The 25,683-nt window shown below is 40.7% G+C and overlaps 2 protein-coding genes across 6 annotated transcripts in view; both read right to left on the reverse strand.

Moving 5' to 3' along the window:
- The window catches only part of LOC133059303 (zinc finger protein 883-like), a 36,978-nt gene extending 27,591 nt beyond the window's left edge, over positions 1-9,387 (reverse strand). Inside the window, exons 1-4 of the mRNA XM_061146291.1 lie at positions 9,275-9,387; positions 4,983-5,049; positions 2,205-2,415; positions 333-479 (exon numbers count right to left, since the gene is read on the reverse strand). The gene's annotated coding sequence lies outside the window, so the exon portion shown is untranslated. The remainder of the gene's footprint in view (positions 1-332; positions 480-2,204; positions 2,416-4,982; positions 5,050-9,274) is intronic.
- Positions 5,132-24,594, reverse strand: ZKSCAN8 (zinc finger with KRAB and SCAN domains 8). Of its 5 annotated transcripts, none has more exons than XM_061147334.1 (7): positions 24,415-24,594; positions 18,423-18,526; positions 17,828-18,338; positions 17,035-17,176; positions 12,941-13,032; positions 12,488-12,611; positions 5,132-11,033 (listed from the first exon to the last, which is right to left on the reverse strand). In XM_061147334.1, the coding sequence occupies exons 3-7, from the start codon at positions 18,242-18,244 to the stop codon at positions 10,072-10,074; spliced, it is 1,737 nt and encodes a 578-aa protein (XP_061003317.1). In that variant the 5' UTR covers positions 18,245-18,338; positions 18,423-18,526; positions 24,415-24,594; the 3' UTR covers positions 5,132-10,071. The 5 variants fall into 5 exon arrangements, with proteins under 5 accessions (XP_061003317.1, XP_061003316.1, XP_061003318.1 ...); XM_061147333.1 differs by having other exon boundaries at positions 18,423-22,099; XM_061147335.1 differs by lacking the exon at positions 18,423-18,526 and having other exon boundaries at positions 17,828-18,335.
- Positions 24,595-25,683: the final 1,089 nt, after the last annotated feature.

Consider the following 25,683-nt stretch of genomic DNA (forward strand, 5'->3'; position numbering starts at 1 on the left):
AGAAAAGCGAGGAGGGGCACTCCAGCGGCCAGCGACCAGTCAGTCCTCCGGGTCTCCTCCGAGACGCTGCAGGGGAATTTCCAGTGCCAGTATGGCAACGACCCAGAGGACGGGGGGCAGGGAAAGGACAGGAAAAGAAGGCGTCGGAGGGAAAGGACAGAAAAAAGGGACGAGGGAAAGGAAAAGGGAGTAAAAAAGAAGGTGTGTGAGAAGAAGAGGCAGAGAGAGGAGGGGCGGCAGAGTGAGGGGCAGGTCTCAGATAACCACCCGCCTCGGGGGCCCTTCGCCCAAGAGCTTACTCCACACCCAGGAGAAAGTCGAAGAAGTCTCACCCGGAAAACCGTGGTTTGACGAACCAAGGGGCCTCTGATGCCTGCAGTGGCCTCCAGAGGTCAACTTCCGCAGAACCCTGCCCCAGATACCAAGTCGTCCGCTCTAGGATCCTGGAGGTTTCCCTCTCAGTGGTTCGTGAGAGGACTCTGAAAGGAGCGAGAGAGGAAACGACTCTATTTATATAGAAAAAAGCATTTTAGGCTTTTTAGCTCTTTTAATCCTGGGTGGCACAGTGGTAAAGTACTGCCTGCCAATGTAAGAGACGCAAGAGACTGGGTTCAATCCCTGGGTGGGGAAGATCCTCTGGAGGAGGAAAGGGCAACCTGCTCCTGTATTCTTGCCTGGAGAATCCGATGGACAGAGGAGCCTGGCAGGCTACAATCCATGGGCTCGCAAAGAGTGGGACAAACCTGAGCTACTGCGCACACACAGACACAGACTTGCAGGGCAGACATTACAGTCATCCTGTCATGTATAAGAAGTCTGAGAAACATAAATTTTCAGAGGTTGGGCAACTGATAAGAGAGCAGAGATGAAATTTGAACCTAGATCTGTTTAGTCTCTAGTCCTTTCACTTGCCACCCAGGGGAACGAGCAAATGGATCTTCAAGGCTTAGGTCTCAGAAAGTAATTCTTATATTGATTTGTAAATTTAACACTATTCCAATAAAATATGAACTTTTTAATAAGTAGATTTTAAAGTTAATATAGAAAACTAAACAAGCAAGACTCTGCATGGAAAAGCTGAAGAAGGGCAGTGAAGGGGCAGTTGTAAGGCAAGTGCAGAGAAAAAGAAAGCGAGCTGGTAAGTCAGGCAAGAAAAGGGAAATTTATTAGAGGGAAATGACAGGGTGACTGGCACTTAAAGAGAACCAGTGTCCTCCCTTTCTGATGGGGTCTTTCTTATACCCTGCCAATGAAAAATTCTCTGAAGGGATGGTTAATTTTTAGCCTGTAGTTGAGTCCTGTGGTCACATAGCCAGAGGTCTGAAATCTGGTGGTCTCATAGCTTTGAGAAGGTAGGCACAAGTGAGAAATCAGAATGTTGTTTGGTCAGTCTCAAGGATCACAGTGATTTTATTCTTTGTTTGTGAGGTCAACATAATCAGCCACCTTAATAATGAGACCCTATGTGGGCTCTATCAGCAGTTGCTCTAAAGAATTTTAAACATGTATTACAAAGCCTCAGTAATTAAACAGTGTGGCACTGGTGAGCAAGATAGATGTAAGGGAGATCTTACATCCACATCTTCAGAAAACTACAGAATGTCAAAGTTTAACACTTAATAATTCTCCTGTAGGGAGATTACTATAGGAAGAAGGGTCCCTATAATTAATATTTCAATGGTATATTCCTAGCTAGGATCTGGAGAGACAGTGGTTCTCCTTCTGCTGCCAGAGTTGACATTTACTAATAGATCACTTCTTGACTGTGTGCAAGAACTGGGACCTAGAAAAAAACACATGAAATTACGAGAGAATCACTGTATAAGCAAATAAATCAGCAGAGTAGGGCAAGTTCCAGGAAAGTAAAGAGAGGAAGAAATAAGTACAACAAATATCTAGATAGCACTTCTTATGTACTACGTAATGTTCATGCAATGTAAAAGGCAGGTGCTTTTATCATCCTCATTTACAGATGAGGAAATGGAAGCATAAGAGACAGTCTGACTTTAGACTTGCATGCCTAAAATGTAGGGAAAAATAAGAATCACTAACAGACTAAAAGTTTTAAGATAACAATAAATACCTCTCCTTTGCTGCCCTATTTTCTAGGTTTATCCAACTCCCTCTTGAGGTCCTCCAGCTTAGCCACCTTCCCAACCCTCTCCCACCATCCGCTGCCCACAATGTGGCTCCCATTCCCAGACCTGGTATTACTCAGCAGAAGAGTCAGGAACTGGCCTCAGCCATTATCAAAGGAGCTCAGGAGCCAGCTCAGAGCAGAGTTTTCTAGTAACAGAATCTTTGGAACCAGCAAAAGCAGCTCTTCTAAAAATTCAGACAGGCAGCTTTCTTGTAACTGGAGAGTCTGCAATTCAGTAAGATTCCTCGTGAGGGCCTCCCTTTTCTGCAATACTTCTGTAAAACAAACATTAATTTACTCAGAGAAAGCAGACTGCCATAGCTGTTACGCTGTTACACGAATTACTGAGGGTTATGGAAGGGGGTAAAAAGCCATGTCAAATAAGGGGCTAACTTGCAAAGGGCTGTCTGATCACAGACTGGGATTAGCAAGCGCGGCCCTGTGCCACAGGAATCTCTTTGCCATCGCCTTGGGGACACTACTGGGAGAGCAGATGGAGAGGTGTGTCAGGAGAGAACGGCACCGCCCTTGATGGAAGGCGGGTCTGCCCAGGTGTGGACGGAAAAATTGCTGCTAAAGGGGAACCGCCATCATTTATTGCCAAGCTGAAATAGAGATGTATTCTGCATTCTAAGGGAAATATGGACACAGAATGCAGTCGTGGAAGAGGAAACCTCCTAAATTCAGATCTCCTAGTATTTATTTCCAATCATTTGCTGTTTCTTTTGTTGGGATGGCAAGCTGAGGGATTTGGTGGGCATTGATTCCAAATGTACCAGGTGTACACGTTGTTAATGTGATTCAATAAAACTCTGAAAACCTCAGGAAAGATTGGGGTTATAACCCCAAGAGTAGTTCCAAATGTGTACTCCAGCAGGAGTAAATCTTTAAGAAAAACCCTTCCCGGGAGGTGGCATCTGGGGTTATTGCTCACCGTCCCGCCTCTCGAGGTTCACGCTCACGATCCACCCCGGCCCGCCCAGGGAGAGGGAATCCAAGGGGTTGCAGCTGAGCAGTGCACACCACACTACCGTCCAAGAGCAAAGGACCCTACTGCAGCCAGAGAAGCAACCAGCCTCGAGAATTCCTCGTGGGCGGAAGTCTCTCATCACTTCCGGGGCGGGGCCTCGCTTGTATCCTGACTTGCAGCTCTGGGTTCGGGGGGCCGACTGAAGGTTTCGTCCCTGCTCCTTTTTGTGAGAGCCTCTTACCCTAGTTTTCGCAAGATTCGCAATTCCTGCCTCACCCGTCACGAAGGTGTTTTTTTTTACTTCCTGATTTTACCCAGGGTAGGACCAGCCTTGAATATTGGAATTTAAAGACTGCAGCTGGGAAAGGGCATCTCCAGTGTTAGACGATGCCTAAAACCGACACACTGGACGGCAGGAGCTCCGGTTTTCATCGTTAGTGTTCTGAATGCCAGTGCTGCACATCCTGTGTGCTTTCTCCAAGATTACGGACCGACCTGAGAGAGCGAGACGTTCAAAAAGCGGCTGCAATACTGCAAAATCCCTTGGACTACTCAGGCGTTCATTAGAGAATTTAACTCAAGACACCAGTGTACTGGTTTGGACATGCAAGCTGATAAAAGTAATAATTCCTAAAATGAAACACTACAAGAGGCTGCACTAAGTATAAATACATTCTATGGCACTGGATGAATCAAGAACATAAAACAAGGGTCATAACTAGTCAAAGAGGTAAAGCCTCCGGAAGCCTGGATTCTGTTTCCACCTGTACCATTAACTTAATGGATCACCTGGTGCAAGCCACATGACCTCTTTGGACCTTCAGTTACAGAATAATAGACCATAAAATGATTTCAAGTCACTTCCAAACCTAGCATTCTACAGACTAATTAAACACATCAGAGCACAGTTATTTCTTTGATGTATTACATACTTATTTTTCTAACTCTGGGATTGATCCTTTTAAAACCTGTCAGAAGTACCATTGAGTTGCAAAAAGGGACTAGTTTTTAAAGTCTTCTTTTACACTACTTCTTAATTGTATTTCTGACTAGTCATATTTCCCCCTACATGTGTCGTCTTAAGCAGGATTAAGAGAGTATGTTAAAAACTTTATGTGGGTCTGCTTGGGGTTTCCTTAGGAAGTTAGCAGTCATTCCTGTCTAGTGGCTGCCCAAGGGGTGGTTAAGTGTCATGTGTTGTCCCCAAAGCTAAATCTTTGATTTGCAAGCTCCCTGCTAAAGATAGGCCCCAGTGTTTTATCTTTCACTTTATGGGAAAAAGCAAGATACAGAAGGCTAAAACTAGACTTGTACTCCTACGACACCTTCCACTTTGGAAGGCAGATCTGATGCTGGAAGCAACCTTAAAACATACATGTATGTTGCTGTGAACTCCAAACATTAAGGCTTTCATAATATTATGAACTATAAAATATATAAACAGATTCTCATAAAGCTTGGCATAGCTGATTTTTCTAATTGTAAAAAAAATCTCTCTCTTCTTTTTGCTATATACCTTAAATATACCTATACCAGGGTTTCTCAGGCACTATTAAACATATGGAAATTGGGAATGTTTTCTTTTGTGGGGGCTGTCCTGTGCATGCAGAACGTTTAGCAACATCTCTAGCGTCTATCCATTAGATGCCAGTGGTATCCCAGCCATCCCTGGATAGTACAACCAAAACTGTCTCCAGACATTGCTAAATTTCTCCAGTTAGGAACCAATGGTCTACTTGAGACACAAAAAGCCTATTTTCAAGCACTTTTGCAATGATAGGCAGTAATCTTTAGAGTTTCCTATTTTCCTTCTTAACCAACAAACAAATCTGAACAAATGAAAAGTTTCACATTTCAACTTTCCACACATACCCTCCTAACGTTGAATTTTTTTGTCTTCCATCTTGAATGCAGTTATTGATGTATAATGGAAACGGGTCTGTGCATAAAATGAAGAGACATATATCCTTGAAAGCAGTGTAAATATTTCTGTAGATAGAACACCATAAATAATGCACACAATAATTTGACAAGCATTTATTAAACGCCTACTATGTGCTCAGCACTGTACTAGGCACTAAGGGGTGTGGAGATACAAATGTAAAAGTTGTTATTCCTGCCCTCAAGGAGCTTACAATTTAATTTTGGAAATAAATACAAACATGAAACTACAATACAGAGTGCTAGAAAATAATTACAAAACAACATATTAGTAAGTGCATGGACCACACTACAAACTTAAAGGATCAGTGCTGAGGCAGCACAGAATAAGGGTGAAATCATCAGGGAGAGCTCACTCAGAAGATACAATGGAAGCTAGTCTTTGAAGGGAGTAATGAACATGAGCTGGGGCCAAAGAAAAATCTAAGCAAAAGGAACAGCATGAGAAAGGCACAGAGGCAAGGGCTTTATAAGACATCAGTGGAAGGTCACAGGAAGTGTGACTATGATGAATCAAGGTGAATATGCTAGAGAGAAATGGGGCTGAGGCAGATTAAATATGAGGACAAGGTAATAAGAGGACAGGGTCCTATCACTGCTCTGATAGGAATTACCTGATGTGAAAATTATCTTGATTATCTTGTGAAATGAGACATCAGAAAAATGGAGTTTGAGGAGGACAATCTTGGAAGCAAACAAGGTGGGGATCTTGGGAGTAAGGAAACTGAAAAGCAAGAATTACAATAACCTGGGCCTCAGATGATATGTATCTGCAGAGAAGGATACAAAGAAATGGCAGAAACAAGGGAAGGGGGAAAAAAAAATCCAGCCTCAAGGAGAAAACTAAGAATTGGAACAACTTAACAAGATATTGGACATGAACAGTGAAAACCAGAAAAAGACTAAAAGACCACTCCAAGATTGGGATAAGAAATATAAAGGGTAGTGAGTCTGTTAAGGGTAAAGATGTTAACCAAAGATGCCTATTTAAAAGGAAAATGGTGGTTGGGGACACAGTAACGAGTTCTGTCTCCAAATACCAAGTTATATAAGTACCCGTGGAAAAGTTCACAAGTTAAGAGACAACCCATAGGGTAGAAAATATTAAGTTACTGAAATACATAAGTATAAATAATCCAAATGGATAAAGAGGAGTATAGAAAAAGTAGTGAATAAAATTAAGGATTTTTTTTCAGAGGAAAGGAGGAAAAAAAAGATGCATAGAGAAAAGCTCAAAGTGAAGAAATCGACCAATTCTCAAAGGAGAATTCCCAAGATGCAGGGTCAATTCAAAAATTATGAAATGTAAGGACAAGAACTGTGGCCTTCCTGGCAGTCCAATGGTTAAGACTCTGTATCCACTCTGCATCCCAGGGGGCACAGGTTCAACCACTGGTCAGGGAACTAAGGTCCCACATGTTACCTGGTTGGTCAAAAAAAAAAAAAGATAAGAGCTAAGAAAAGGCATTAATATTTATCCACTGGTGATTCTGAGGACATTTCAGTGGCGTGAGTACAAAAGCCAAAAACGAGTTTTAAGAATGCATTAATGAGGAAATGGGGTTTAACAACAGATGACATGTTTGAAAAACCATGAATGATAGAATAAGAAAATGGTAGTTGGAAATGAGCAGTAAAATTGAAGCTTTTACACATCTTATGCTGTAGATGAACTTACTGTTGTCATCCTAAATGTCCATTTGCCTGGCCTAAGACATGGATATTTCATTTTCCCCCATAATGCCACTTTCCCTGGGGCAGTTTAGAGAGAAATGTATTTGAATTACAAGTTACTGCTTTTCCTCCCAAGTTTAAACATGTTTTACTTGTAGAATTTAGCTTTCTAATACTACAAAGGACCAAAATTATCAACATTTAAAGATGATATAATAATAAACCAAAATGACATTTTCAACCAATTTTCCAGTAATTGTAATGGATTTGCACTATACTGCCTATTTCCTTCCCCAGTAACTTTTCAGCTAAGCCTCAGTTTCCTCATCTATAAAATAGAGGATATCATATCAAAATATCTATCATAAGCATGAGAAATAGGGTTTGACACACAGTAAGTGCTCAATAAATAAAAGCAATATCTAGACCCTCAGAACCAAGAATAAAACTAACTGTTCTATATGGGAATCAACCACAACCACCTTACTCAATGCAGAAAATCTTTGAAACGTAAGATGTCTCTCCTAGGACCATGTTGGATGGCAACTGTTACGGAAGAACCACTTATTATGCCAGGTCTTAAAAAGTTGAGTATAGGAGAAGAAAGTACTGGTGAACAGTTAATTTCAGATTACAAGTATAAAAATAGAATCTGCAGGATAAAGGAATTTAGTGCTGTCACTCATAGTTAGGAGCTCAAAGTAAGGTCATACAGACTGATCAATGCTAAGAGTGAAAACTGTAGACCAAGAAAGGACTTCTACTTATGCCCACGAAGAAACAACAGCTCTTTTCTGCTGTTGCAAACTATTTGGCTACATCTATAGGTGTGCTGAATCAGCCTTGACATATATTGTTCTATCAAGTCATAGTCTTGTCTCACATGTATCCCAGTATAATACTCATCTTTCTGGTCATATTTTCTTTTCTCTAAATTTCTACCAGATGCTCAGTAATTCTAAGAGTTAAGTAATCTGGCTATACATTACGTTGAGTAATGTAAAGAGATGTTAGCTGGTACATCTACAAGTCATTTCAATACTCTGCTAACAGCTCTGCTAACAGCTTTCACTGGAAGACTACTGTTCCTCTGAACTATTTGGGAGGAGTGTGTGCATACATGCACATGCATACACACACTCTCCCTCTGACAACGTACCCATCCTGTATGATATTTGTACACAGGTAACCTTGGCCTCAGGCAGAATTAGTATTTTACAGAAAGTAAGGCACAACTGAAGCAGAGAGCGAAGATCTAGAGACAACTAGATTTGTTTCTGGTTTCTTGTAATTTCAAGTACAAAGGAGTTAGGAATAGTAATCTATAGGCTAAAAAAAGGGAAAGCAGAGGGAGAAGAGAGGATAAGAAAATAAAAGATAATGAAAAGCATTGTTTTGAAAAAGTTAACCAAGGAAACCAGGATGACAAATGACAAGTGGATATCAATGGCTCAATGAAATAGGTGTAGATAACTCTGATGTGATTAATAATCAATATGGGCCATAGTGGGGTACAGAAGGGATGTTACAGGAAGGAATTTATGATCCAAAAGGCAGACCTCTATGATGTATTATTTTACGACTGACTTACATTAATCATAAAACACTATTAGTAAGTGCAGTCCCTGTTCAGGATAGTCCGTGTGAAAATGTATAATTTCTCTTGGAGCTTTCACCACAATGTATGTCATATTCTTCTGGATAAGACTAATGGAATCAATTCCCATTCTGAAAGGTGATTTTGGAAATAGTTAAAAGTTACTCAATTCCAAATATGGTGAATAAGTGCATAACCAGATGGTCAAAGATGAGATGAAATTCAGAGTAACAGAGCGTTTTTCTTGAATGATGTATTAAATGGGAATCTTGAGAGTGTTCCAAATACCTAGAGGAGTGGTAGTACTTGGAATAGCAGTACTACTAGAATAGCTAGAACTGCCCAATTTAAAAAGACAACCCATGTTTGGATTCTTCTGTAAGTTCTTGATGGTAACTTTAAACCAGCCTCATTACTTTATACAGTATCCGCTGGTATACTGAAAGCTTCAAAGATGAATTATAGTGCCTGGTGATGATGAGTTTAATATTGTGTCTTTGCTGGATTATAGAGGGAATGCACCAGAATTCAGAAGAAAGAGGAATTGTTAGGTGAAGTACTCAACCGATGAACACTGTAGATATGTAAAGCTAATGGCAAGAAACAGATAAAGAGTGAGGGAGGTGCTGAGGCCATCTAAGGAGGTGGGTTCAAGGTAAAGCAAGAGTGGCAGACCATCTAGTCAGGGGGTTTGTGCAGACTGACAGGAACCTGAGAGAGCAGTACTGTGATGGACCAAAAGAGATGAGTGTACATTCTTTGCAGGATTTTTATGTCTTCTTCAAGCACCTCTGTCTTTTTTTCCCATGTGACCCCTTAATGAGGATAGTATAAATACCTATTTGTACCACAGTGTACAGTGGGAAGGTGAAAAGGAGAGTCAAATTACCAAAAGGTATAAACCATCCAAGCTCAAGAGCAGCCGAGCTGCTGCTGCTGAGTCTCCACTCACCTCTTTTTCTGCATCATTCCCACAACCATCACTAATGCGTCCACTTCCTTTGCTGACACAGGTACTGGGGCTGGGGGTGGTGAAGGATACGTATGGATGCTCAGTGACTCAGGGGAGTCAGTGAAGGTGATATATGAAGAAAAATGCTGGAGTGCTGTTAAAAATATAGCATTCTGAGTTTGCATGGGAATATGGATTTCCACTATCAGGAGCATTAGAATAAAATAAAATGTACACTTAAGCATAAATACATTAAGTGTTTATAAAAATTCCCCTAGAATTAGGAGCTCAGAAAGTTAAATAGATGTGTAAGTCTCATACAGAGGCTGCTTTAAACTTTAAAACAGCTTCTTAGATCAGATTAGGAGCACAAAATGCACCTTTAGGGGAATAAATGGGAGACAGGGATCACAGGAGATCGGAAGAAGCAGAGGAACTAGAAGGAGTAGCTACTCTCAAACCTACAGCTACTCACCAAAAAGACAAAGTTAAGTGCCTCAAGCCACACAAGCAATTTCTCTAATGCTATTTTAAGCTTCTAAAGGATCAGACCATCAGGAGCTCCACTCTATCAGACACCTCCTAAGATAGTCAAGCTAATTAATTTGTATCAAGGCACTGGACCCAAACTACTGAAGAGCTATTCTAACTTAGCCACCCCTATCAATCTGACCCTAAGGTTGTAACGATGTTGAACTTTCTGCCTTTTTTTTTTTTTAAAACAGTGAAAGACCTCTCACCAGCACATGGTTCCTCTAATGTTGAATTAACACCCAATCTACGACTGAAGTTTTTCCCTAAACTCCTGTGGATTCAGATTTTTCTCCACTGTGGATTCTTTGATGTCGAATGAGACTTGACCTCTGAATAAAGGCTTTCCCACACTCATTACATTGATAGGGTTTCTCCCCTGTGTGAATTCTCAGATGCTGAATGAGGCCAGTGTTCCCATTGAAAGCTTTCCCACATTCTTTACATTTATAGGGTCTTTCTCCAGTGTGGATTCTCTGATGTTCAATAAGGCCTGACTTTTGACTGAAGGCCCTCCCACACTCATTGCATTTGTAGGGTTTCTCCCCAGTGTGGCTTCTCTGATGGCCAATAAGATGTGAGCTCCGCCTGAAAGTTTTCCCACACTCATCACACTCATAGGGCTTCTCCCCAGTGTGGATTCTCTGATGTCCAATGAGGTGTGAGCTATGACTGAAAGCTTTCCCACACTCATTACATTCATAGGGTCTCTCCCCACTGTGGATTCTCTGGTGCAGAATAAGGCCTGCACTCTGACTGAAAGCTTTCCCACACTGATTGCACTGATATGGCTTCTCCCCAGTATGGATTCTCTGGTGCAGGATCAGGCCTGTGTTTTGACTGAAGGCTTTACCACACTCCTTACAGTGGTAGCGTTTTACTTTGTTGTGGATATCCTGGTGGGAAAGAAGGGCTGACCTGTAACTGAAGGCTTTACCACACACATTACACTGATAGGGTTTCTCCCCAGTGTGGATTCTCCAGTGACGAACAAGGCCTGAACTCTGAGCAAAGCTCTTCCCACATTCATCACATTTATGTCGTCTCTCTTGGGTGGGATTTCCCCGCTGCCTCTCTAATGAGCCCAGAAGGTCTCGGGCTTCTCCAGGCTCAAGACCCCCGATAACATCCCCGTTGCATTTGGCAGCTGTCTCTCCATGTGGTTGGATTCCAGTAGATATTACCTGTTTTGAAGTTAATTCCCTGTTCTCATTCCTGGTCTCACCACCTGGAATAAAAATGTAATAAACATCAAGTGAATGTCACTTCCTAGTCTCTATGTTAGGAAAAAGAAATCAAATAGAGGAAAGAAAAATACACATGGAGGTTAAGAATAAATGAAAAGCTTCCATCTGTCTCCAAAATGCCTTCATTAATATGGGGAGAAAGGAGCAGGGACAAACTGAAGTACCACATATGCCAACTAGGGAATAACTGCCATCAAGAAATAGGGTTGTTGGAAGGAGGACTAAAGCAGAGATGGAATCCCCTGAGGAGAATCAGAAATTGGGGAGTGAGAAGGAATATGGAACTACAAAAAGATCTAATGAGTGGAGTAGGAATGAAAAAAGCCCCAGTCATTAAAAGGGAGGAGCACAATGGGTCTAAGTATGAGAGATCTACATGAACGCAGAGAGCACCAAAAGATTTCAGTATCCAACTAGCAAAGAGACCAATACCCAGTCTACAGCCATACCACCCTGAATGCGCCCGATCTTATCTGATCTTGGAAGCTAAGCAGGGTTGGGTCTGGTTGGTACTTGGATAGGAGACCAATACTCAGTTACAAACTGTAAAATACGTCCTAGATTAGAGAGTAAAAAAGTTGCCTTTTACTTTTTAAAATTAATTTTTCTCTGATTATTTTCTTATTGAAGTACAAGGAATTCATAAAATTGTTTGCTTCAGGTGTATGGCAAAGTGAGTAAGTTACACATATGTGTGTGTGTGTGTGTATACTCTTTTTAAAATTCTTTTTCATTATAGGCTATTATAAGATACTGACTATAGTTTCTGAATATTGTTGTTTATCTATTGTATATATGGTAGTGTGTATCTTAAACCCATATATACCATATTCCTAATTTATCCCTTCTCCCACCTTCCTCCTTGGTTACCATAAGTTTGTTTCTGTTTTGTAAATAAGTTCATTTGTACTATTTTTTAGATTTCACTATTTTTAGATTCTCTGACTTACTTCACTTAATGTGATGATCTCTAAGTCCATCCATGTTGCTATAAATGGTATTATTTCATTCTTTTTACAGCTGAGTAATATTCCATTACATGCATACATCCACCCACCTACCCAACCTCCACATGTTTATTCATTCATCTGCTGATGGACACTTAGGTTGCTTCTATGTCTTGGCTATTGTAAATAATGTTGCACTGAACATGGTGGTGCATTTCTTTTTAAATTAAAGCATCTGTCTTCTCTGGATATACATCCAGGAGTGGGACTGCTAGATCATATGGTAACTCTTTTTTTAGTTTTTTAATGAACCCCATACTATCTTCCATAGTGGCCACAAAAGTTTCCTTTCAGAACTCCAGAAGTCTCAATATTTTCTCTCTCTGTTGGATCCTGAGTTTAAACTCAACTATGTCTTTCAGAAAGCTCAAAGCTACTGTACACATAAACAAAAGATCTTTAACGATAACAACCAGAGCTCTCCTTACCCAGGGAGAACATGTTTCTATAATTCTCTGGCCTGTTATCTCTACTCAGATCCTTCTGGGATGAATCAAGAAGCCATTCTTCTCGAATTAGGGACACAGCCATGTCTTCGATCTTCTCTAAAGTCTGAAACAAAACAAGATGCTCATTTGGGGACTGGGACTGTTCCACAGCTTAAACCGAGTATCAGAGAGACCCAGGAGGGGTGGAGAGGATCATGACATGAGAAAGTACCATGTAAAGTGATCTGCGAAGCTAGCTGGGAAGAGCAGGAAAATGCATCAGATTTACTGGGGCGGGGGCGGGGCGGAATCAAGGATTCATCTGTCTCTATGCATTAGAATGTGGAGCAAGTTCTTAAGTGAGTACTGCTACAGACAGTCTAGACATGGGGTAGATGCCACAAACACTCTGAGTAGAGCTATGAGGTTTCAGTGAGAAGAAGTACAACTCACCTGGAACCCTGCTGTAAGCAGTGTAGCTGTCATCTCCTGGTCTCGAGGACTTCCTTTCTGGGAAGGGGTAGGACTCTGTGAAACTGATATGGCTAGGAGAGGAGAAAGGAGCTATGAATGAGACCAGCCTTGTCCTATGGTTATAGGAACCAGCACTAACACATTCCAAAATTTTGTATATTTCAGCAGATATGCATGCCAGAGATTTTGCATATGAAATTCTGTTAGTCTTGGACTATGTGTCTAGACCTATGGTTGCCCACGAAACACCTGTACTTTGATGGTCCACTCAGCTTGAAGCTACGTGTCAAAAATAGAATGTTTACTGGTTTCCTAACAGGAATTGCTTTACAATTTCTTCTCTACCATCAAAGCTGCAGTCCATTCTTGTGCTTGTACACATTATTTCCTTAGGTCCTAATCTTTTGTCAAACTGAATATGGGAACCAATCTATCTCTACTAACTCTATCACTTTCTTGAAATGTCCACTATGACTGCCAGTATCTGCTTCCTATAGATACCAGACAGGGTAATAAAAAAATCAAAATGGACTACTGTGTCTTGCACAACAGGTATTAGAATTTACTTAAGAATTGTTTTAGAAACATTAAAAACCTAGTAATTTAAGACAAACTATGAAACCACATAAATAAAGAAATAAGAAACACAGTACAAGTATGATACGAGACTAGAACATTTTATCTTGTTCTGTAAAAAAGTAAGAAAATTCACAAAAATGATGGAGAAAAGTCAACAGGACGCAGGAGTCAGATGGAAGAAGCCTCCTATGGTCAACTCTGAGACAATTTAAACATCAAAAAAAAGAGAATAACAGAAAGAAAAAAAAACAAATTTATGAGTACATATTGATAAATTTTAAAAAAATGAATAAAATAAAATGGGGGAAGGAGGGAACACTCTCCACTACAATAAACAAATAAATATAAAAACATTGTACAGGAGGTAGTGACCAAAACCATTCCAAAGAAAAAGAAATGCAAGAAGGCAAAATGGTTGTCTGAGGAGGCTTTACAAATAGCTGAGAAAAGAAGAGAAGTGAAAAACAAGGGAGAAAGGGAAAGATATACCCAATAGAATGCAGAGTTCCAGAGAATACCAAGGAGAGGTAAGAAGGTCTTCTTTAATGAACAATGCAAAGAAGTAGAGGAAACAACAGAACGGGAAAGACTAGAGATTTCTTTAAGAAAACCAGAGATATCAAGGGAACATTTCATGCAAGGATGGGCATGATAAAGGACAGAAACTAAGAGAGGCAGAGGAGATTAAGAGAAAGGAAGAATACACAGAAGAACTATACAAAAAAGATCTTAATGACCCAGATAACCACGGTTGTGTGGTCATTTACCTAGACCTGACAACCTGGAGTGTGGAGTCAAGTGGGCCTTCGGTAGCATTACTACAAAGCTAGTGGAGGTGATGGAATTCTAGCTGAGCTATTTAAAATCCTAAAAGATGATGCTGTTAAAGTGCTATACTCAGTATGTCAGAAAATTTGGAAAACTCAGCAGTGGCCACAGGATTGGAAAAGGTCAGTTTTCATTCCAATCCCAAAGAAGAGCAATGCCAGGGAATGTTCAAATTACTGGACAATTGTGCTTATTTTGCATGCTAGTAAGGTAATGCTCAAAAATCCTTCAAACTAGGCTTCAGCAGTACGTGAACTGAGAACTTCCAGATATACAAGTCAGATTTAGAAAAGGCAGAGGAACCAGAGATCAAATTGCCAACATTCACTGGATCATACAGAAAGCATAGGAATTCCAGAAAAACACCTATTTCTGCTTCCTTGACTATGCGAAAGCCTTGGACTCTGTATCCAGCAAACTGTGGAAAATTCTTAAAGACATGGGAATACCAGACTATCTTACCTATCTTCTCAGAAACCTGTATATGGGTCAAGAAGCAACAGTTACAATCTTACATGGAACAACTGACTGGTTCAAATTTGGGAAAGGAGTATAACAAGGCTGTATATTGTCACTCTGTTTATTTAACTTATATGCAGAGCACATCATGTGAAATGCCACACTGGATGAATCACAAGCTGGAATCAGGATTGCTGGGAGAAATATCAATAACCTCAGATATGCAGATGACACCACCCTTATGGCAGAAAGTGAAGAAGAACTAAAAAGGCTCTTGATGAGAGTGAGAGGAGAGTGAAAAAGCTGGCTTGAAACTCAACACTCAAAAAACTAAGATCATGGCATCCAGTCCCATCACTTCATGGCAAATGGAAGGGAAAAAATTAGAAGCAGTGACAGATTTTCTTTTCTTGGGCTCCAAAAATCACTGTAGATGGTAACTGCAGCCATGAAATTAAAAGACGCTTGCTCCTTGGAAGGAAAGCTATGACAAACCTAAACAACATATTAAAAAGCAAAGACCACTTTACTGACAATGGTCTGTATAGTCAAAGCTATGATTTTTCCAGTAGTCATGTATGGATGTGAGAATTGGACCATAAAGAAGGCTGAGTGCCAAAGAATTGATGATTTCAAACTATGGTGCTGGAGAAGACTCTTGAAAGTCCCCTGGACTGCATGGAGATCAAACCAGTCAATTCTAAAGGAAATCAACACTGAACATTCACTGGAAGGACTGATGCTGAAGCTGAAACTCCAATACTTTGGCCACCTGATGTGAAGAGCCGACTCACTGGAAAAGACCCTGATGCTGGGAAAGATTGAAGGCAAAAGGAGGAGAAGGGGCAATAGAGGATGAGAGGGGGTTAGATGGCATCACTGACTCAATGGAGATGAATCTGAGCAAACTCCAGGAGATAGTGAAGGATAGGGAAGCCTGGCATGCTGCAGTCTATGGGGTCACAAAGAGTTGGACATGACTTAGCGACTGAACAACGATAGAAAATAATCACTTTAGCAATTATTGATTCAATGAAGGAGCATCAACAAATACTAAAACTAGTGTTTCAGCAACAAAAGTTTGATGAAGACCAAGGTATTTACTGATACACAGACTCAAGGGTATAGCCCCAGAAATTACTCATTAATTACAAAGGGAAAAACAGTAACAAAAACCTAGCAAGAACCACCTTAAGCAAGTCATTGAAAAAAACACTACCAACAATAGACAAATTCCTGTCATATTCCTGAGAAGGATACAAAATCACTTGTCAGGTGCTCCTGCCAAACAGACACAAATTGAATCTAAATATGAGAAAACATCACACAAACTCAAATTGTTATCATTCTACAAAATAATTGACTCGTACTCTTCACAAATTCAAGATTATGGAAGGCAAAGAAAGGCTGAGGAACTATGCCAAGTAAAAGGAGACTAAAGAGACAGGACTACTAATTGCAAAGTGTGATCTTGGACTAGACTCTGGAAAAACTTTGGGACAGCTGGCCAATATGAATTTTTCTTTTTTTTTAAAATTTTATTTATTTTTGGCTGTGCTGGGTCTTTCTTTAGTTGTGGAGAACAGGGGTTACTCTCTAGTTTCGGTGCCCGAGCTTCTCATTGCAGTGGCTTCTCTGGTTGCAGAGTACAAGCTCTAGGGCTCCAGGGCTTCAGTAGTTGCAGCCCCCAGGCTCTAGGGCACAGGATCAGTAGTTGAAGCACATGGGCTTAGCTGCTCTGCGGCATGTGGGGTCTTCCTGGATCAGGGATTGAACTCGTGTATCCTGCATTGGTAGGCAGATTCTTTACCACTGAGCCATCAAGGAAGCCCCTGAATATTTTCTAACTGTAATCAATTCATTGTGGTATCTATGAAAATGCCCTTGTTTAAGAAAATACATACTGAAATACAAATAAAATGGCATGTGATACCAACAAAATCTAAAAATGCCTATGCAGTAAATACACTGTGGTAACAGAAATATATCAATCTATAAAATCCCCAAATTCTTTCATTTGTTCTTGAATTTACCACCGGGACTGACAGTCTGTATTTGAAGTCTAGATGAAATTTAAATCAGATCTTATGACCAGTCTGTAAACAGCAGATTCTAGTTCTTGGTTCAAGGAACTAGACAGGTGTCCTGAATGTACTTTCTTTCCTTTTCACCTCCTCACTCCTCATCAGTGAAATCTGGCTCCTCACCTCTATTGTGTGGCCCTTGGAGCACTGGAGATTTGTGTTGCGTTGCCACAGGTTGGAGCTGAGTATCTGGAGGCTCCGGTGCAGATTCTGAATGCATCACCTCCTCCCAGAGTACCCTATGTCCATGTGCACGAGCTGGGACCTGGAAACAAGACAGCTGCATTACAAGGAATCCCTCTGAGAAATGAAGTGAACAATGTAAGAAAAAGCACATCTAAAGGAATATATATGGGGGAAGGAAAAAGAAGAATCTTAATTACTTCCAAGGGGCAGTAAGGAACACAAACATGCTGATTCACACAGAAAGGCATCATTTCTGCTTAGCACTGAAGAAAAAGATTTCTGCTGATGCCCTCCTTGATGCACAAAATGCTGACACTTTGTACTCTCAAGAAAGGACAAAAATGATAAACAGCAACTTAAAGCAGTACTCTTTACTAGAAAAAAATTTTTTATAAGGAACAAGGAAATCTGAGTCCTGGCCTCAGATCTATCTTTAGTTATTTGGTTGCCCCTGGAAAATAAGTTAAGTTCTCTATGCATCAGTTTCCCATCTGGCAAACAGAACAACAATACAACTGCAGGGATGTTATGAGGATTAAAAAAATGGATTTATATCCTTTACAACAATAAAAAGAACTCTATAGATAGAAGCCATGCCACACTATAACTATTTTCATTCTCCTATAACAAAACTCATGCTCAGCATTTATTCTCCCACTTTGTATCAATGTCCCCCCACCCAGCTCCCTGGACTCTCACAGTAACAGCATGCCCACCTCCTTCTACGTACCGGCCGTCCCAATATATCAATTTGCCTTTCCAAATCCTCCAGTAGGGTCACGACTTCCTCTCCATTCTCTAGCTGATGTTCCTTCACCAGAGTCTGGAGCTCCTCAGGCAGGATGGTCAAGAACTGCTCCAGCACCAGCAGCTCCAGGATCTGCTCCTTGGTGTTCAAATCTGGCCTCAGCCACTGATGGCAAAGTGCGCGGAGTTGGATCAGAGCTTCTCGGGGTCCTAGTGTCTCTTGGTAGCATAATTTCCTGAAGCGTAGGCGGAACAGCTCTTGGCCAGGAGGGTTATTTTCATGTAGACTTGATTCCTGGTCCCAACCATGATCTTCCTCTACCTTGACAATTACAAGGTCCTCTTCAGGAACCTGATCTGGTGGGGATGGAGCTAAAGACTTCCTTGATTCTGCTGCCATTTAGGGCCAGAAAAGCTCAGGAGACTCGTTTCTACTACCTTCTTTATCTTCTTAAGAGAAGAACCTTCTGAGGGCCTCTTCTTTAAGGGTACTTCTTTGGGGACAGAAAATGACAAATACTGTAAAGGCAAGCCAAAGGTCACAATAATTTACTGAGATATCTTAACAAGTTCCCTACCATGACATGGATGTCATTTAAGTGATCCTCTCCAGAAATAACTCCTTGCCTTCTTAGCCTTCTGCCATGCCAATTCCATCTGGGAATTCCTTCTGCTTTCTCTCCTGGGGATGTGGAACATGGCTAAACAAAGTCAGGAAACCATGCAGACTGGGTCTAATTGAAATTCCATATTTAATCTCATCTGACACTCAGTGCTGCTGATTCGATTCCTTTCAGCATTTGCTATATCAGCTATGCTGTTTTGACACACTGAAGCTCTTAACCTGCCCCTCACTCTCAACATGAGACTAATTTCCACATAATCCAGCTCAACGTATTGTCAAGAAAGGTCCTAACACTTTCCTCTTCTCCACTTAACATTCGTTATCCCACATGTGCTCCACGCCCCCACCCCACTCCTAACCCCGTTGTCTCCACATTAACTTCTACTATGGACTTTATTTCAAGTTCTGTAAAGTCTTCTCTGGGGCATAGGTCCTGCACCTCTAAGGAACCCTGATGCCCTATCAACACTTGCAACCCCCAAATCTAGTCCCACAAACTCATGACACAGAATGTTTTAGAAATAAAATCATACAGTATGTAGCCTTTTTGAGTCTGGCATCTTCCACTTAGCATATTGTACTTGAGTCATCAACGTTAGTATATGTATCAGAAGTTTACTCCTTATATAGCATGGCACGGCAAGCATTCACCAGTGGACTTCCTATGACCATTTGCTTCAGTCGTGTCTGACTCTTTGTGACCCCAAGGACCATAGCCCGCCAAGCTCCTCTGTCCATGGGATTCTCCAGGCAAGAATACTGGAGTGGACTGCTGTGCCTTCCTCCGGGGAATCTTCCCAACCCAGGGATAGAACCTGCGTCTCTTACATCTCCTGCATTGGCAGGTAGGTTTACCACTAACGCCACCTGGCAAGCCCTCTCATTCCTTATATGGATAAATGTTTACCCATTCTCTAGTTTAGACTATCTCAGTTGCTTCCAGTTTTTGATGATTACAAATGAGGCCACTATAAATATCTGCATATGAATTTTTGTGTGAACATTTCTCCTTGGTAAATATCCAGAAAAAAAAACTGCTGAGTCGTAAGCTAAGTATATGGATAACTTTATGAGAGACTGCCAGACTGTTTCCCAAAGTGACTATAATACTTTGCATTCCACTAGCAATATGTGAGAACTGCAATTGTTCTACATTCTAACCAGCATTTGAAACACGCACATACACATATATACACATAGATTTCGGTATTCTAAAAGACATAGTGGTATTTCATAAGGTTTTAATTTGCATTTCTCTACTGACTAATAATGCTGGGCATCCTTTCCTGTGCTTATTTGCCATTCATATAATTGGTCCTTCAAATCCATGGGTTCCACATCCCTGAATTCAATCAACCATGGATCAAAGATATTTGGGGGAAAAAGTTCCAAAAGTTCCAAAAGGCAAAACATTAATTTGCTGCACATCACCAACTATTTACAAAGCATTTATATTTTATTAGGGATTATAAGTAATCTAGAGATGATTTAAAGTATACAGGAGGATGTGTGTAGGTTATATGCAAAGAATATTATATTTTACATAAGACTTGAGCATCAGCAAATTTTAGTATCCAAGAGGGTCCTGGATCCAATCCCCCATGGATACCAAGAGACAACTGCATCTTCTTTGACTTTTTCCTATATTTAGAATTAGATTTTTTAAAATAATTGACTTTTGAGAATTCTTTACATATTTTGGATACAAGTCCTTTATGAAAAATATGTGACTGGCAAATATCTCCTCCTTTCCATTCTTTTAACAGTGCCTTTTTAAGAACAGAAATTCATAATTTTTTGAAATTTAATTTGTCAACTTTTAGGGATTGTACTATTGTTGTCATATCTAAGAAGTTTTTGCTTAATCCAAGGACACAAAGATTATAGTTTAAATTTTTACTTTTAGGTTTATGATCGCTTTTAAGTTAGTTTTTGTTCAGAGTTTGAAGTATGGATGGAGCTTCATACAGATATAAATTGGTGCAGCACTATTTGCAGAAAAGATTAAACTTTAAGTATTGAATTGTCTTTGTATCTTTGTCAAGAATCAATGGACTGTATGTGTGGATCTCCTTTTGGAATCTCTATTTTGTTCCATTGACGTATATGTTATTCCTTTTGCCAATATGAACTGTCTTTTGACAGCATTGTAGGCAGACGCTTTTATATATTGGAGTAGGGTGGGCTTTTAAGCCAACATGACTAGTATATTTATAAGAGAAGAGACATGGAGATTGACACATACAAAGAGAAGGCCATGTGAAGACAGATGAGAGTCAAACTAGGGAGGCAAAGATGGGGTTATGCAGTTTCAAGTCAAGGAATGCCAAGGATTGTCAGTAACAATCAAAAGTTAGCTATCACATTGACCTTGGACTTCTGGCCATCGTAACTATGGGAGAATAAATTTCTGTGGAAGCCATCCAGTTTGTGGTACTATGTTACAACAGCCCTATCAAACTAAATACACTGCTAGAGAGACTGTTTTAACACATATGTAATACAACTTACCTCCTTGAAATCTTTCAATAAGGAACTTAACTCTTCAGCACAGAATGCAAGGCCCTTTATGATATGTAAAACTGTTTTGCTTTATCTGCTATAAACTTTCCTTTACAGGGCTTCCCAGGTGGCTCAGAGGGTAAAAGCATCTGCCTACAATGTGGGACACCTGGGTTTGATCCCTGGGTTGGGAAGATCCTCTGGAGAAGGAAATGGCAACCCACTCCAGTACTCTTGCCTGGAAAATCCTATGGACAGAGGAGCCTGATAGGCTACAGTCCATGGGGTCGCAAAGAGTCGGATATGACTGAGCTACTTCACTTGCACTTTCTTTTCTTTCTCCTTCATACAGCCTTTTCTGAATGTGGCTTTCTCCTATCTCCACTCTGCTGTAGAGCTCTTTAGCTCAGTGGTTCTCAATTCCTCCCATATCCCAGATATTTAGCAATGTCTGGAAACATTTGGGAAGGGATGCTACTAGTAGCTAGTAGGTAGAGGCCAGAGATGTGATTAAACATCCTACAATGCATAACATAATTCTCCATAGAAAGAATGATCTGGTTAAAAGTGTCAGTGTTATGGCTGATAAACCCTAGTGTTGCAGAAATCACTGAACTCTAACTTAAAAGTCTCAGCTTATCTATTACCTTTTAAATCAGGTCTTCCCTGTTGCCCCCACTCCTCAGCTGCCAACATCCCCCACCCTGGAAGATTAAGGTGCTCATTTTTGCCAAGTTATTTTTTGCAAGGTTTAGGCACAGGATTTATCATATTGTATACAGTATGTACTGCAAATGTCTGCCCATGGTCATGGTTTTTGTAACAGTGATCTTTTCTTTGTATCTCTTTGTAACTTATATTACATATTTGTAGGCCAGAAAGACCACAATGGCAACACTGTGGACAAGGGCCTGGAGAAAATGTAACTGAAGGCAGCACTGAAGAGAATAGAGAATAGTATAACTAAAGGAGGCATATCCAAAAGCAATTGGCAAGAAATGCTAGTATCAAGATAAAATCACAGACCTGTAGTCCACCAAGGGAAAGAAGAGGTCGGCACTTAGAAATCACATTACAGTAGTGTTACTGCCATGAGTCTTCAAGTCAGTGTCTCTATCTTTCAGGCATCTGAGGCCAAGAGAATAGGGTAGGGTTCGCTCAACATCTCTCAAGCTAATGAAACACAGCACTTCTTTCCATAAAAAAGCCCATACACACAAAAGTTTACATTTTCAGTGTTCATACATCAAACACCCTCCAAAGAACTCCAGGAAGGTTAAGAACCCCTACTTACAGAGTGTGGACAGAAAAGGAAGAGAATTTGAAAAATTATCTCTAAACTCAAGACAGACTGGTAACAACAGTTTACTTGCCAAACTGTACAGATGGAGAAACCAGGGAGCAAGAGATAAGATTAAATATGGTGATTAACAACAAAGGGTTTAATTCATAGATATTAACTTTACAGAGAAGTGGGGGAATTTCCTGGTATAGAGATTTGAGGGAAGAGTGAAATCTCTCAGTCTCAGCAAAAGGCTGAGATTTTGTGGAGGGTTTGAGACAAGGGGTAAAGAGAGACACTTTTGTTTTGAACACACAGGACCAACATCCATGGTTTTTAAAATAATTCATTTAAAAAGTCAATAAAAATTTAATAAATTCATTATTATGGGACATGAATTCTAAGCTCTAATTGTTTTGAATGCATAGTCAGAGTTTTACCATGTTTTCTTATGAATTTCCTAAAGTCAAGGTTCATCTTTAACTACTGAACTACTGGCCACCTTCCACCTTATAATCAATATGCATCAATATTAGCTATTAAAAGATTCAATGTTAAGTGTGCATCATTCAAGAACTTTACATTGTTGATGTTAAAATAGTAATATAGTACTAAATGATATTTTAAAAAGTCTCAACAGTGAAACTGATGGGAGTCATCCAACTATTAGGTTTGTTCATATTTCAAACCACATCAACCAACAAATCTTGTCCATTATCCATTTGGTTGTTCTTTTTAGTAGCTAATTTTCCTTTTTTGGTCTGTCCCTCTTCAATCAGACAGTTTTTGAAAGTTACAGCCTATAACCAAGTACAAAGATATGTACTACAAAATTAATGCACTATAAATAAAACACCTTCCTCTCAAACAGTTTTGTGTATATACCCCTGTATTCAAATTAAGTTGGTAAGCACCCTGTGGATAAAGACTGCTTCTTACATCCTCTTTTAAGAATACTCCATAAACTTTATTGATTTAGGAAATTAAAAAAATCTTTACAGCTTCTTCTCCTCTTTAATGCAATAATCGTGTGAACTACTGAAGACATGTTTTAACACCACTACCTTTTTAATAGATGAAGAAAGAATGCTTTCTTTCTTTAGATTAGTTTAAGTCTAATTTGGGATGTTTGGGAGCTGAAAATAAAACCAAGCAAAGGTATTTTCCAGGCTTTAAAAATCAAGGTGAAGCAAACACTGTGTTTTATAGGTACCTCAAGCTGTGTAAGTTGAATATTTTAACATCCACATTTTACACTTAACTAAAGCAGAAATTCAAAATATGTATGCATTTGCTAAAACTATGATTACTGCATAAGTATACTTAACTGAACTAATCAAACAACAGAAATATGTATTTTTTAGAGGTGGTAGTGACAAAAGTTATTCATGAGTCACCTGAATTTCAGAAATGGGGCCCCTCCTAAAGAGTTTTCAGGCATCTGCTTCAACTAGCTTTAATAAACAAAGTATTCTGAATAAGGTTGAACTTTATATTACCGCGAAGTCGTCAAAAACTGTTTCGTTGTACATTATCCAGTCAACGCACTGTCATTTTCTGAATACACTGCTGCTGCTGCTAAGTCGCTTCAGTCGTGTCCGACTCTGTGCGACCCCAGAGACGGCAGCCCACCAGGCTCCGCCGTCCCTGGGATTCTCCAGGCAAGAACACTGGAGTGGGTTGCCATTTCCTTCTCTGAATACACTACAGAGAGCAAAACAAACTAAGCTGGAAAAACAGGTTTCCAAGGACAACTGGGGTTTCCAAAAACAAACAAACAAACATATATATATAATGACAATTGTGACGGAAACGCAAAATGCTAACTAAAAACAATTCAAATAGTGGACAGTAGTCAATAAAAGATAACAAAGGGACAGTTTTCTACTTTAAGACAAATAAGACTGACTGCAAATAACACCACAAACGATTAACGATGAAGAAAGCGTATCTTCACTGAAGGTTCCTTAGCAAAAAGTTTGGGCACGTGGACTCGGCCTGCGCTGGCAACCAAAGCGACCCTTAACCGACCGAATCACCCCGGGGCGCAGACCTCGGCTCAGGGCCCCTCTCCAGACACCTCAGGCTTGTCCTCAGCTGCGGCCTGGTCTGGCCACAAAGTGTTCCTGTTTCCTCCGGCCCAAGGTCCGACTGTACTCACCGTGAGTTCCAGGGGCGGCCCGCGGTGGGGAAGGGATGCTACAAACGGTGGCCAGACCCAAAGGAACGGCTGCAAGAAGAAAGATGCGAAAGCAGTAGCCGGCCCAGGAACCTCCAGCCCCTAACTTCCAGACGTGAGGCACACCGCCGGCCAACATGCATCTTGCCCCAAGCCACTTCCGGGAGCTCTCTAGGAATCCTGGAGGTCTGAAAGCTCTATGGTCGGCCCAATGAACCGACTGGGGCACCACGCCCCTCACAACCGAACGCTAGGGCACGCTGTCCTCTAGCGTCTACGCGTCGCAGGCTTGCGCGCGGCTCTAAGGCGCCGGCAAAGTTGTGAGGAATAACGGATTGTGGTGTCACTTCCGCCTCGCGCACTTGGCCCAACGACCCCGCCCCGCACGCTCGCTGGGGAGGTAAAGGTCCCCCGGAGAGCTGATCCGAGGGCTTGCAGAGGCCAGGGCTGGGAGCAGGCGGTAGCTGGGGAAGCGGTGGAGGATGCACTTTAAGGATCCTTATTGATGCTAACTAACTAGACTTGCGTCTGGCCGGGTTAGATATCCCTGTACTTTATTGTTCTCTCTCCATAAACATTATCTAACCCTCCCACGTAGACTGCAAATTTCTTGAGGAATTCCAGTTTATCATGGTTCATAGAAAATATGAATTCTTTCGAGTCTTTACATATGTTCCACCCTTTCCTATTTTAATGAACTGCAGTCTCTTACAAAACCTGCTTTGCAGTTTAGCTTTTTTAGTACTGAGTTTAGGATTATGTCGTAATTATGACATAAACTTAAGTTGTAGACCCTATTTCCAATACCACAAATTTAGAAAAACCCAAATTCAAATCCATGTTCTTTCCTTATACACCCTTACAATTTTAACTTTTTAGACTACATAGGATTTGGGGGCGGAGGTTGTGGATGCTGGCCTCAAAAATCAAACAGCCAATTATTTTAACAGCAAAATGGGTTTGTGCAGGAAAAGCAGAGAATTGCTATTTGGGTCACGCAAGGAGTGGTGTTTCAGAGACAAGACCAAGAAACAAAGGAAAGATCAACTTTATTAGTTTGGGGGAGGGCTGTCTTGAATAAAAGTTCCCTGGAGAAGAAGGAGGTTATGGCCATTTCTTATTAGTGGCAAGGAGTGGTCAGTGCATTGCCGCTGGGGCAGGGAGGGCTCTTCTTAAAAGCAGGTGATGAAATTCCCTTGTGAAAAATGTCCTCTCTTGTACCAGAAGAAAAGTTATATTCTTATCATCATG

Source organism: Dama dama, chromosome 7, assembly GCF_033118175.1.
Source record: "Dama dama isolate Ldn47 chromosome 7, ASM3311817v1, whole genome shotgun sequence".
NCBI classification, from domain to species: Eukaryota; Metazoa; Chordata; class Mammalia; order Artiodactyla; family Cervidae; genus Dama; species Dama dama.